Below are 13,794 nucleotides of genomic sequence, written 5' to 3' on the forward strand. Positions count from 1 at the left end.
TCATAGCATATTTAAAAATAAGGATTTTAATGCGAACCAGTATTATCCATGCTTTATTGATTGAGCAATGTCTGCTTTTAATTGCAATCATAGCATAATTAAAAGTAAGGATTTAAATGCAAGCCAGTATTATCCATGCTTTATTGTATCAACTAGAAAGCCATATTTGGCAATTGTTGAATCAAATTAGGCACAAACTGGCTTGGGCAAGAATGCATCATTTTAAACTAGTTCATATTGCTCTCATACCAAGTTTTTAAAGGATGTGTACATATAAATCCTACTGTGGCAGCATTTTTAAGTACCAACACAAATACACACATATGTCGATGGTTGAACCACCTCAAGCTTACCCCAATAACAATATATCACAGTCAAGATCGCATAGGAAATGAGCTAAACTCAATCATCGTTTTCAATCATGCTAAGCTTAAACAAGTATCGTTAAGAAAATTAGTGATATCATTCTCACTTGGTAACAAGACTAGTAATTTATAACATCCCGTCGGGTATCCAATCCTATCCGACTTTGACGGGGCAAGTTTTACTCTACCCAATTTTGAGCCAAAGGCGCGGATGAGCATTTAAAATAAAACCCATAGAAAAATATTTCCTAAAAGGTTCCCACTCCAAACTTAACCTAGGATATTTACTAAAATATTGTTTTTAAAATATTTACTTTCCTTAATTTATAATAACTTTGATTTCCTAAAGAAAAATATTTTTTATTTATCATCTATATCATTGTTGAATATTTGGCTGACTATTTTTTATATCTTTGTTTATTAGTTTATTTAATATTATGTGAGGCACCAAGATTTAATGTTACGTTCTTTTTATTTGATTGATTTATGTGCTAAAAATATTTTTGCAGTTTTAGTCATCCCAACATGTCCCATCCTGTTCTATCTAACTCTAGACAAGACGAGTTTGGATAAGTTCGAAAATTTAAGTACTTGTAAAGCAGATGCTTCGACCTATCTTGAGGTGATTACGGGTTAGGGACAAGCATGCACCTCCTAATTATGGGATAGGTTTAGAAAAAATTTTAAAACAAATATTTCAGATCTCTAATCATGCCTTTAAATCTCAAAATTATTATTTTATGTATGCTAGAGAATTTCAGTTACCAGCAGAGAAACTAATACAGAGTCTCGAAATTCCTGAGATATAACAGAATTTTAGTCTCTAAAGCACAATAATGTAACTCACCATAATAATAATAATAATAATAATAATAATAATAATAATAATGTAAAAGCCTAGACTGTATCCTTAATGCACGAAGCTAGCCAAAGATGCTTCCTTTGATTGCTTTATTGGATGAATGACATGGTTCCATGATCCAAATGTATGGTATCTCTTCAACTGATCCCTCCATTACATATTTTATTTGGCGCACTTCAGCCTTCTCTCCAATAAAAGAAAAGAAAAGACACCCAAGTGCAACAAAAGGAGATTGTGGCTCATTGCTAATTATACAAACGCATCAATGGTGCAACAATAAACTTGTCTTATTTTTTCTTACTTGCTGATGCACAGAACTAGTTGGTTGGGACAATTGCTAACACATCACCATAAAAACAACAAAACAACTGCAAACAGTGGGCCAAAGTCTCATCAATTCAGAACCCTCAGTTTTGACAAAGGCCATAACAATGGTAACAAGGTTAGAAGGCATGAACAGTGGCCTCTTTTTTAAGCCCATTTTGACATGAGGGACATGCCGCCGGCGCCGAGGAGCACGGCTGCATAGGCCGCTAGCTGAAGCTTGACATTGCCCTGCAGCTTAGGCCCCATGAAATCAGCTGCAAGGAGATCGACCAACGCCGTGTAGTTGAGAAGCCCCGCCGAGCATGCATTCAATATTCCGACGACGATGAGAGCTGTCGGGCTGTTATCGCTGTAGATATTGGACAGGGCGATCCCGAGAGCGACCCCGAATGGCGTCGTGGTGGAGAAGAAGAAGACCAGGACTGCTTTCATCTTCATCTTGTATTCTGCCTACAAAACCACTCCAAGTTTCTCCCAATGAGAATGCTGTTATGAACTTGGTACTATTTAACTAGCTTTTCTCTGCTGTATAATTTCTTAATTATGCAACCTTTAATTACCTGGAAAATGCAACCACCAAGTCCCATTCCTTCAAACATTTGGTGGAAACAGAGGGCAGCCACCAGAGGTCTAATGGTGCAGGGGTTCTGAGAGGCCCCCATTGATAGACCTATCACCACTGAGTGCACCACTATTCCCATCTCCAGAACCTGCACATCATAAAACGAATCAGAAAAGGTTATGCTTAATAATTTAAGGATATTTTCTTAGAAGTATTCCTAGTTTCATATCTCTATCTCTATTCTAAGTCATCCAACTAGATATACTCAAGCATATAAAAGCAAATGTCGACAAATGTAACATGGTAGCAGAGGACCGTAGGCAGTATTCCCAAAATACCTCTAATCTCTCAAATCTATGGGGTGAAGGCAGCATTGTTCACATATCACTTGGTACAACTATCAAAGATTTGCCAACTTATTTGGTATAAATAATTATTATAAAACTATTAGAGAGAATTATTTACTGCAATTTGGGTAGAGGCCTCATCCTGATTTTTTATATAAAATTATATTTTGATTAACGTGTCCACCAATTTTATAAACTTACTAGTATTGATACTAGTGATCTGAGTTCCAATTATGCGGTGCATGTGGTACATGCAATGCATGGAGATTATTATATAAGAAGGCTATGTAACTTTTGAGCACAAGGGAATTAAATATTTAATAGATGGCTGTTATCCCATCAATCATAATTATTTAAATTAATTAGATAAGTATAAAATCTTCTCCTCCTTTTCTCTAATTTAATGATCAGTTATTAGAAACTGAATATAAATGGATGTATTTGCTAAAATAAGAGTTTATTTATGGAAAAGTTTAAGAAGTTGCCCTCGCATATGTACAAACTAGTTTTTAGCCCACACTTTACACACGAGTTCCAGATATATGATAAGTGGTATATTTTTATATTTATTGAAGATATTTTTGATAATTTATGGTACTAATATCTTCTTAAAAATCCTAATTTCATGAATTTATTGAATTTTCTTAAAAAACAAGTGATTTTGAAAAAAATATATAATTAGATATATTTATAAAAAATAGATGTTAATTTAATTGAGCAATTTAAGTACCAAAATGATGAGAAATTTTTAAAAAATTTAATACATATTTTTTTTTAATTTTTCAGATAAAAATCAGAGCGAAAATAGAGATAAAATATCCTAAAAAATAAAAAAAATAGCCTTTGGTGTACAGTGAACCGGCCGCTCGGTCCACAGAGCTAGGACGTGGTCCATTGAAAATGCTATGCAGTCTACAGGCGCGGTCTACGGATAGCGGAAGCTATTTTGCGTCATCCAATGGCTGAGATTTAATCCGACTTAGATCCAACGGCAGCTGTTCATTGTCGGTTAATAAGAAGACTCTTTTGCATGATCCGACGGTCCAGAAGCAATCTATCATGCGATCAAATGGCTGAAGACATTTTCGATTGTGTTAAGGATTTAAATTGCACGATTCGACAGCCAGAACTTCATCAGAACCTAGATCCAACGGCTGATATTCGATCCGACTTTGATAAGGATTAAAACTATAAATTTTGGACAGATCTGGGCGGTTCAAGCTCCATCCGATGATCAAAAATATTCTTAAGGGAATTAATATGATTTTTAAGGGTTTTAGGACTCCTTTTTCTATCAAAAAATTATGAAAAATTCATCTATAAATAAGAGGTCCGGGAATAAGCTTTGGGAGTAGAAAGTGTAGAAAAAAAATAAAAAAAAATTAAATAGCTTTAGGGATCCAAAAAAAAGAAGGAGAAAAGTCGGTTCGCTCTACGGAGTACGACGAAAGATGAAGAGGTCATCAACCATCTTTCCGACAAGGCTTGGCTGATCAACTTCAGATCTTTGTTACAGTTTTATTTTATTTTATTGTTCTTTTTAAATTTCTTGTACTTAAATTTTAATTTTAATTAATATAAAATTTATTTTCTTACACTTTAAATTTCTGTCTTTTATTTTTCGCAAGTAGATGCTAGGATCTAGTTAGTAGATCTTAGTACCCGATTTATTTTATATATTTTTTTAAATTTTTATTATTTATTTTTATTGCAAGTAGACGCTAGGATCTAGTTAGTAGATCTTAGTATCCGATTTATTTTTCGTACTTTTAATTTTTATTTTTTAACTTAAATTACTTTCTTCAAAATTTTATTTTTTTTCGTAAAATCAAAGATTTTAAGTCAAAATCCTGCCTTCTCTGTGGATTCGATCCGACTCACTACTTTTTACATGTTTTTAATTTTTGTTGAAGTTAGAATTTGATTGATAATCATGGTGTCCTAATGACAGCATCGCGATCGTATCAATATATCATATAATTGATTATTTTTTAAAAAAATTATTTATGAATAATAATATAACATCCATCCAAATTTCTAATGTGTGTGTGGGGGGGGGGGCTTTAATTGCAAGCATACAATAATATCATGCTTTCATAATAAAATTTAATGCATATAAGTGAGCTTCAATGCACTTTTTTAATAATATAATACTATTATTTAATACTTGAAGGATTGTTAGACAGAATAGTCAAAGACACAGACATATGGCATACTAAAAATTAATGTGATCTAGATGGCATTCATGAGTGAGAAATTGCTATTTATGTGGACAATTTCAATTGCTAATAGATTTTTTCTTAATTTCTGCTTTCTTATATATATATTAGATGGCATACTACAAGCATTTGCATTACCCATAGAACAGGTAATATAATATTCTGTGTAGTTTGCAACATGCGTTACATATAGAACCCAAACACGATAATCTATTAAGTGATCACATAGTTCATAATCGTTAGTGATGACAGCTACATCTAGCGGTATATTATTTAAAAAAAATTAAAGTCTAAATTAAAAATTTTACTATGATGTTCTTTTATAGTATTATATTATGAAAGATATTTAAGATATTATATATTATTATTTTTTATATATTTTATTTTTAAAAAATAATATTTTTTATTATTTTTTCTCTTTCCTTCTCTACATTCCTCTGCACCTCCTGCCCGCATTCCCACCCACTGCCACCCCCTTCCATCCAACGCCAGCGATTCCACACTCTGTGCTGGTGGCTCAACCCTCGATCTCCGACCCCCCTCCCTCCCCTCCGGCGCCGGTGATTCCACTGTAGCACCACAACACCACCAACCCCACCCCCGTGATTCCACACCCTCGAAATCTCGATCCTAGGCGCTCACGGCTACTCTATGCCAGTCCCAGGCGCCCATGGCTTCTCTATGCCGACCTCGACACCCCCCAACCCTCGTGGTTGCTTTGTGTCGGCATCTCACCAACCCCGCTGTTCCTCTCCAAACCCCCCTCTCCCGCAGCCCTGCAAGGCACCCCTACTATTCCTCCCCAAATCCCCCCTCCACTATGGGCCTTGCCCCCAACCCTCATGGCTGCTTTGTGCCGACATACCCCCAACCCCACCGTTCTTCCCCAAACCCACCCCGCCGCCTTGCAAGGCACCTCCGCTGTTCCTTCCCAAAACCCCCCCCTCCACCATGGTCCTTACAAGGCACCTCGCGGCTACTCTTTGCGCACCACCCACCACCCCTGGTGGCCAGTGAATTCTTCGTGCCATTGCCCCTCTGGTGTGTACCTGCAGCTCCCACAACCATTCCCCTGCCCCCTCCCCTGACAGCCCGCGGCTACTCTGCATCACCACCCTCTAGGTGTACAGTCATAGTTCCCATCATGTCCACCCTTTCTCTCCGAACCACCATACCACCTCCGTCCTTCAGTGACTCATGGAGAAATTTTTTTCAAAAAAAAAAAATGAAATAAAATGATCTTATTCTTTAAAATTTTAATGCATCAACTATGTACATTGAAAGCTAACTAATTGAAATATGAATGGTCCGTAATCAGATGTAGATAAATAATAAAATAATTAAAATATTATTTAAAGTATCATAACAAAATCTCTAAATTAAATATCAAATAATATCACGGTGTAACGTTATAATGGCTCATAGTGCTTATAGGTTATGGTCATTGTATATGTCGATGATAGCCTCATCAGAAACACTCATTGAAGTCAGATCAGTTTGATGTTTGATTGGATCATCTCAGCGATATACGTAGTTTTAAATTTTAATATAAGGCTGAACGAGTACTATCCTTTTTTTTTTTTTTTTTGGTAAAACCAATATTATCTCTCACCGTTGTTAAACAAAAAATTAAGAAACAAAGGAATATACTATGGAAAGATAAACCGTTGACCAAACAGTTGATAGCTGCCTTGTCGTGTGCCACTCGACTAAATGCCTTTCCTTTATTAATCAAAAATACGTGGGGCCGCAAAATATTTAACACTGATGAGACATCGATTATAATTTAATCAATTCTTACACATATCATACGGACAGACTATTTCCATTTTTCGAACTTAGAAGTCATGATATCGCCGTACCAAAACTTGCCCTCAATTATTATTATTACTCTTATTATAACATCAAATATATCTTGCTTTACTTGAGTGATTATTTCTTGTGGTCCAGATTTAGGTGATGGATCTAATTAGTTACATGTGAATAAACTTGTAGCCCCTGATTACGTTACTGTCCATCAGATATGTGTTTGTTCTAGCTTAGAAAAAAGAAATAAAAACTTTAAAGCCCGTATTAAAGGGATGGGTTTCAGGTCTTTGAAATCGCTTGTACAAAACCCAATTTGTAGGCTAGCCGGCATCTTCCAAAGGATCAAGATTTTTTTTAATCTCCACCTAACAGATGGATTTCTTAATCCTTCCTCGCTATCTGCTACCTTACCAATTACCATAGGTTAAGACTTTTTTAATCACACAGTTGGTCAAGAACTTTGACCTACTGATGGCTAGAGATCGGGAGAAGGCACACAAAGAGTTGACCTCCACCCAAAGGAAAAAGGAAGTACGGAGTAGTACACACAAAATTTGACCAGACAAAGTTACAAAATTAGGCAAGGTGGGCCCCACAAGAGAAGGTGTACTCCATTAATTTGAAATGTGATGGATGGAAGTGAAACGAAGGAACTGAAGTTCCTAATTAATTCCGTAATATTAGGGAGTCGTACAAACGCACCAATTAATACGTACGACTCCATGCACAGAATCCAAAATTTTTTTTCCTCAACGTGGAAAAAAAACTCTATCCTCAACGGGGCTTGCTCCTTAAGCGAACAATTGGTAGTTAAACAACACCGATTTTTATGGCTAACCATATTTGCCCTATATCATGGACTTCTTTGATAATTTTTAAATATAATTATTAAATATTTTATTTATTTATTTTTATAAATATATTTATATTTAAATAATTTTATTTATCTGATTCATAAAAAAAAATAGTGCCATCTTTCTCTCTTACCCTCGTTATCATGTGCAACTCTATACTGTATTGCATAATCATTTATTGGATTATACATGCTGTCTAATGATTGATTACGGAAACATTGGATTGGATCATGCGCCAATAATTTAGCATGCACGCTCCTCTTTGCTTGATTGATTCAAAATTTATTGTCATTATCGATGTTTTAATAAATAATTCAAAATTGCATATCATCATTTTGAATTCAGATCGATCTGTACAGATAAATAAAAAATTAAAATTAAAATATCTTAAAATCTATATAAGATGCAATTCAACGATTGATGTTACGATAAAAATTAATCATTCTTTCGTATGAAGAATATAACCCGGATCCTTCGTCATTATTATCTAAATCTATCATTATGCCTAGCTATATTAATTTAACCGGCTTTAAAAAGAGACTTTTTTTATAAAAAAAAATGTTTTCAATGACTCGTTACGAGTCAGCCTGACCTGCACGATGACGCGATTCCGACGCAGGGCCATCTCCTCCCGTTCCTCCTCATCCTTGCCAAGCTGCGGCGGCCCGCAGTGGCCGTGGACATGCGCGACCGGCACGGCGGCATTCATCGGGCTCTCGTGGTCGACGACCACGGCGGCGCCGCCCTTCTTCTGCCTGTTATAGAATGCAAGCATCAAGGAGTCCATCATTAGCGTCAGGATGGCCGACACCATGGCGAGAAGGCGGTGAACGGGAACTCGGACCACGGCTTCTCGGGGAGGCACGGCGACGTGAGGTTGTCGAAGGAGTCCGGGAGCACGTGCATGTAGCCGGTGGCGAGGATCACGCCGGACGCGAAGGCCTTCACAACCACGAAGAGGTTGCGGTCGGGACGGAGCGCCGGGACCGACCGGGAGAAGAGCGGGAGGCAGACGCCGATCACGCTGGAAACCAAGATGGTCGGGATTGCGATGACCTTCAGCCGGAGGGCCTCCGGCCGGTTGTAGCACTCGCCGCGGGATCTCGTGTCGCATCCGGATGGAGAGGAGGATTCCGGACCGTCGGCGGCGGAGAGCGTAGAGGAGGAGTGGAGGAGGAGGAGGATGATCAGGGTGTGGAAGGTGGTGGAGGCCATGGTTTTGGAATTTTGGTATTTATTATTTTTCCCTCCGTTTTGGAGTAGTTGTGTTGTTGTGTTTGGAGACTGGAGTTGTGGGGGGGATGGATTTATAGGGTGTTTTTGATGGTGACGTTCATGGGATGGGATGGGATGGATCGATGAAGGGTGTGTTCATGCTGCCTCTTGCTCTACCTGCCAGGGCGGTCGATTCTCTGCTATCCAAGCTTTGATAATATCCAATATTTTATTTGATTAGAACGTTAGATTGAAAATCTTTTATTTTGATTTAATATCTCTCCTGGCCGCATTGGATCTGCTTGCGCGCACTGACATGGTGAAAATTGGAACATTTCGACGTAAGATGGAGGGCATTGGGGCTTACACTTGTCCTCGTAGTTCTGTAAGGAGCCAAGCTATGGCCATGTGGGAGCACAAGGCCAGTGCTGATGCGGCTGCAAAGATCGTCTGAACATGGGGTTTGGGTTTGTATCCTTCATGCGAAAGAATGATTGGTTTCCTTTCATGATGTCACTAATTTCATTATCCTCCACATAGATCACAAAGCATTCTAAATCTTCTCATCATCCATCTATGCAGATCTCGAAGCTAATATTGTGTGATCCAATGGTGGAATCTTGCTAGAAAAGGTAAATCTTTCTTTCTCACGAAAGGTGCAACCACATCCCTTATGCATATGTAGAGCCCACATAGGTATCCAATCATGTATCAGCACTCGAGAGCCATGCAATGGACACCTTTTAGGCTTTTCCTCTTCACTCGGGTGCACGGAGGTTTGGCAAGCACATTCGGAGGACCTTGTACGTGCACCATGCATGATTCTTAACAGCAATGTTTAATGGAGGGTTCGGACTATATTTTTGGCTTAAAAAGATGATTGATTTATATATATATATATATATATACAATATCGGTTGTAAAAAATACTCATCAATCATCTATCTGCACAAATTCTGAAGGGGTCATTGCACGATCCAATGGTGATCCATATGAAAAAGATGAATTCTTCTTTCATGCAAAAGACACAACCCCTATACTCCTATGATAGTTTAAAATATTTTATTTAAAAACAAAATCAACTCCTCTCACTAAAAGCTCAATCCAAAGCTTGGACAAACTGAGCATCGACAACTTGAGTTCAGCACAAGCTAGAGTCGTATTCAAGCAATCCTATACAAAGCCGAGACGAAGCAACTTAATACTCCATCCGTCTCGATCTATTTGGCATCTGCTCTCCCAAATATATTGTACTTAAAATTAGATTTATATAACCTATCCCATATATATTGAGATCATCATAACTGGGCTTTTTTTTTTTTTTTTTTTTGGCATTTTAGGTCTAAGAGGTTTGGCGCGTGCCAACCACACGAAGACCACAAGTTGGCTGGCTCCGCAGAGGTGCCGTACGGATTCGTCCCTTCGAATCGTTTAGGGGCCGAGAGTGGCGGACGCAAGCATGGCATTCGTTGACATTGTCCTCCCCCTCCCCCTGACAATTTTTAATGAAAATAATTCTGTCGACACTTGATGGACTAATTCGAGGGAACGGCTCCGAAGATGCTCTAGGAGTTGCCAATGGTCAATCTTGATAGACATTATTACAGAATTAGTTTATTAAAGTTGGGACTTAACGCTTACTGTGGAGCTTAATTCCCTTGTGCAATTAAACTATTTTGATTTTTTTATAAAAAATAACTGATAATTATATTAAAGTAAAAGGAGAAATTCTTTGCGCACTGCGAGTGGTGTAGACAATCCGATATAGAGTGCATTATTTTATGTGATTGGTTCACATAGCCATCACTTTTCAATACGCATTTAATGCCTACAGTTCTGTCTTTTGCTTTAAAAATTTTGAATGATGAAAATACTCATACTTTTTAGAACAAATTATGATATTTTATGTCCATATTGTAACATCCTGCGAACAAGAAGTCATAATTTTAACGCAAAATATCATAATTTTTTCTAAAGAGTAAGGATATTTTCATCATCCAAAATTTTCAAACGAACAAACGAAACTGCAGACATTAAAAACGCATTGCAAAGTGGTTGGACAAAAATACTTTTTCTTTATTATGATATACTGAGCCATATTATGATATTCTAGGCCATATTATGATATTTTGTATGCAGAAAGTCATAATTTGACGCAGAAAGTAATAATTTGACGTAGGATGTCATAATATGCCACAGGATGTCATAATTTTCTGGATCATATTATGACATTCTGCATGTAGAAAGTTATAATATGTCATAGGATGTCATAAGTTTTTTCAAAGGACAGGTATATTTTCATCATATAAAATTTTTAAACGAAAAAATGAAACTGCAGATATTAAATGCGAGTTAGAAAGTGATGACTATGTAGACCAAGTATATAAAGTGGTACGCTTCACGTCAGATTTTCTACACCGCCTGCGGTGCATAAAGAATTTCTCAAGTAAGGGAGACAAAGACAAATATGGGCTTACAAATAGTCTCGAAGATAATAACAAAACATATGATAGATTTGGATAGGATGCCACTATTACATAGAGATATAAAAAAGAAGAATTGAAAGTTATGATGGTTGTGTTGAATTGAAAGAATTCTGTCCTAAGCATCGGCGTCGCAGCTGCATGAATAATTACGATAGTTGGATGAGTTGTGATCTATCAAGCAAGAGATACAACTATATATGAAGAATTATCCCGTATGGGACATGATTCTTGGTTTATGACCATTGGAAAACTATAAATAGAGATCCTCAAGACTTCACAAATCACTTTTACACATTCATATTTGCTCTCAAAGTTTATTGCTTCTCAAATACCATTTGATAGATTTCTTGAAAGTAAAGTTCCTATAATTATTGAATAGGAATCTTTGGTGCTTGGATCATTCCTAGAGACGGCTTGTCGGAACTTTGCAGCAACTATTAAGGGCAAATAATGTCTTAAGGATAGTGGATCATCTCACGTTTCAAGCACATTCTTGCATACAAGTGTCCAACATTCTGCTACAAGTTTACATCTAATTTCTTCCTTCAAGTTTACATTTCCTAGCAATCTTAAGACGTTATTTATAAAGAAAAAGGAAGAGGGAGTTCACTCAAGAGTTTGCTTTCAAAGTTATGAATTAAGACTTCGTCAAACTCAATAGATTCAATAGGATGAAAGAATTATAATTGATGGAAGGACAAGATGTTATTCTTGCTCACTGCCATGAAGATTTCATATGTTCTTGATGCCAATCTACCCGCCATTCCAGAGCCAAATGAGAAAAGCACAAGTGAGGAGGTTCAAAGGCTTGAAGAACAACGTGAGAAGAGGGCTGAGGATGAACTCTTATATCGAGGATATATTATGAACACTCTCTCAGATCGCTTGGCTGAGTTATATCATCCAATTTCATCACCAAGAGAGATATGGAAAGCCTTGGAGTTCAAATACAATTGGGAAAAGCAAGGCACAGATAAGTTTCTAATCATGTAATATTTGAAATTTCATATGAACGATAATGCTTCTATTATGGATCAAGTGCATGATTTACAAGTTCTAGTGTCTAAGTTGAAAGATTTAGATGTCAGTCTTTTTGAATCATTCCAAGTGAGGGCAATCATCACAAAGTTACCTCTAAGTTGGAATGATTATAGAAAGAAGCTGTTGCACACATCTGAAAGTTTCACAGTCGACCAAATTTTAAAGCATTTGAGGATTGAAGAGGAAACTCGAAATCTTCAAAGCAAGAGATTGGAATTTACTTCAAAAGTAAACTTTGTGGATGCAAGTGCAAGCAACAAGTCCCAAGGCACCAATGGTGGTAACAAGAGAAAGAGACTAGAATTAGGTCAAAGTTCCAACAATCAAAAGAAAAAATCTTGTTGGGTATGCGGAAAGTCAGGGCACATGAAGTGTGATCGTAGGATTTGGAAGAAGCAAAAGATTGGCAAATCCAACTCTACAAACATGGTTGAAACCGATGTTGATAGCATTATTGCTATGGTGTCAAGTATGCAAATTAGCATGACTTCCGAAGTGAACATGACGTTGGCAACTAAGTCCTCCAACTGGTGGTACGACTCTGGCGCTACAATTTATGTCTATCATGATAAAAGTCAATTCAAGAATTATGAAGTTGCTAGTGAAGGCCAAGAGATTTTCATGGGAAATGGCAACACTACAAAGGTTGTTGGTATCACTTTTGGGAAGAAATTAATCTTGACAAATGTATTTCATGTCCCTGAAATCAAGAAGAATTTAATTTCTATAAATTTATTTTGTAAGAAAGGTTTGAAAATTATTATAGAGTCTGACAAGATTGTAATCTCCAAGAATGGATATTTGTTGGAAAAGGATACTCTTGTGATGGGATGTACAAATTAAGCATTAATAAAAGTAATAATATTTCTGTTTACATGGTTGAGCACTCTACTTCTTTATGGCATAAAAGATTAGCACATAGTAATTATAAATCTATTGAATATATGCCAAAGCATGGCTTTATTTCTTGCAAGAATGATGTTAATGATAAATGTGATGTTTGCATACAAGCTAAGATAACTAGGAAGCCATTTCCTTCTATAAAAAGAACTTCTGAAATCTTTGAACTTATGCATTCTGATATATGAAAATTAAATGGAGTTCTAATTAGAGGAGGAAATAGGTACTTTATCACATTTATTGATGATCATTCTAGATTTATGTATGTCTATATGATGAAAACTAAGGATCAAGCCTTTGACATGTTTAAGTGCTATAAATTGGAAGTAGAAAATCAAAAGGAAAAGAAGATTAAAATTCTTAGGAGTGATAGAGGAGGAGAATACTTTTTCTTTGAGTTCTCAACCTATTGCGGGAGCATAGTATTGTTCATGAAACTAGTGCTCCTTATACCCCACAATAAAACGGATTGGCTGAAAGAAAAAATAGAACTTTGGTAGACATGGTAAATGCCATGATTGTAAGTTCTGAATTGCCAATAAATCTTTGGGGAGAGGCTTTGCTTACTGCATGTCATATTCATAATAGGATCTCCTCTAAGAAACTAAAGATCTCTCCATATGAATTATGGAAAGAAAGAAAATCAAATTTAAGTTATCTTAGAGTATGGGGATGTCAAGCCTTTTATAGAGTTTCAGATCCTAAAAAAACTAAATTGGGACTAAGAGCTATAAAAAGGATCTTCATGTTAGGACCGCCGTACACTTGCGTGGACCTGAGAAGATATGCGATGGAGCCCTCTACAAG

At 36.7% G+C, this 13,794-nt stretch overlaps 1 protein-coding gene across 1 annotated transcript; it reads right to left on the minus strand.

Moving 5' to 3' along the window:
• Positions 1–1,345: 1,345 nt before the first annotated feature.
• LOC105034949 (fe(2+) transport protein 1-like) lies at positions 1,346–8,783 on the minus strand. Its single transcript, XM_029261780.2, is given in 4 exon segments — positions 1,346–2,004; positions 2,115–2,264; positions 7,938–8,164; positions 8,167–8,783. Coding segments are annotated over 4 exon segments (1,077 nt in total). The 5' UTR covers positions 8,561–8,783; the 3' UTR covers positions 1,346–1,698.
• Between the last annotated feature and the right edge of the window lie 5,011 nt (positions 8,784–13,794).

The sequence above is a fragment of the Elaeis guineensis genome, chromosome 6, assembly GCF_000442705.2.
Source record: "Elaeis guineensis isolate ETL-2024a chromosome 6, EG11, whole genome shotgun sequence".
Lineage (NCBI taxonomy): Eukaryota > Viridiplantae > Streptophyta > Magnoliopsida > Arecales > Arecaceae > Elaeis > Elaeis guineensis.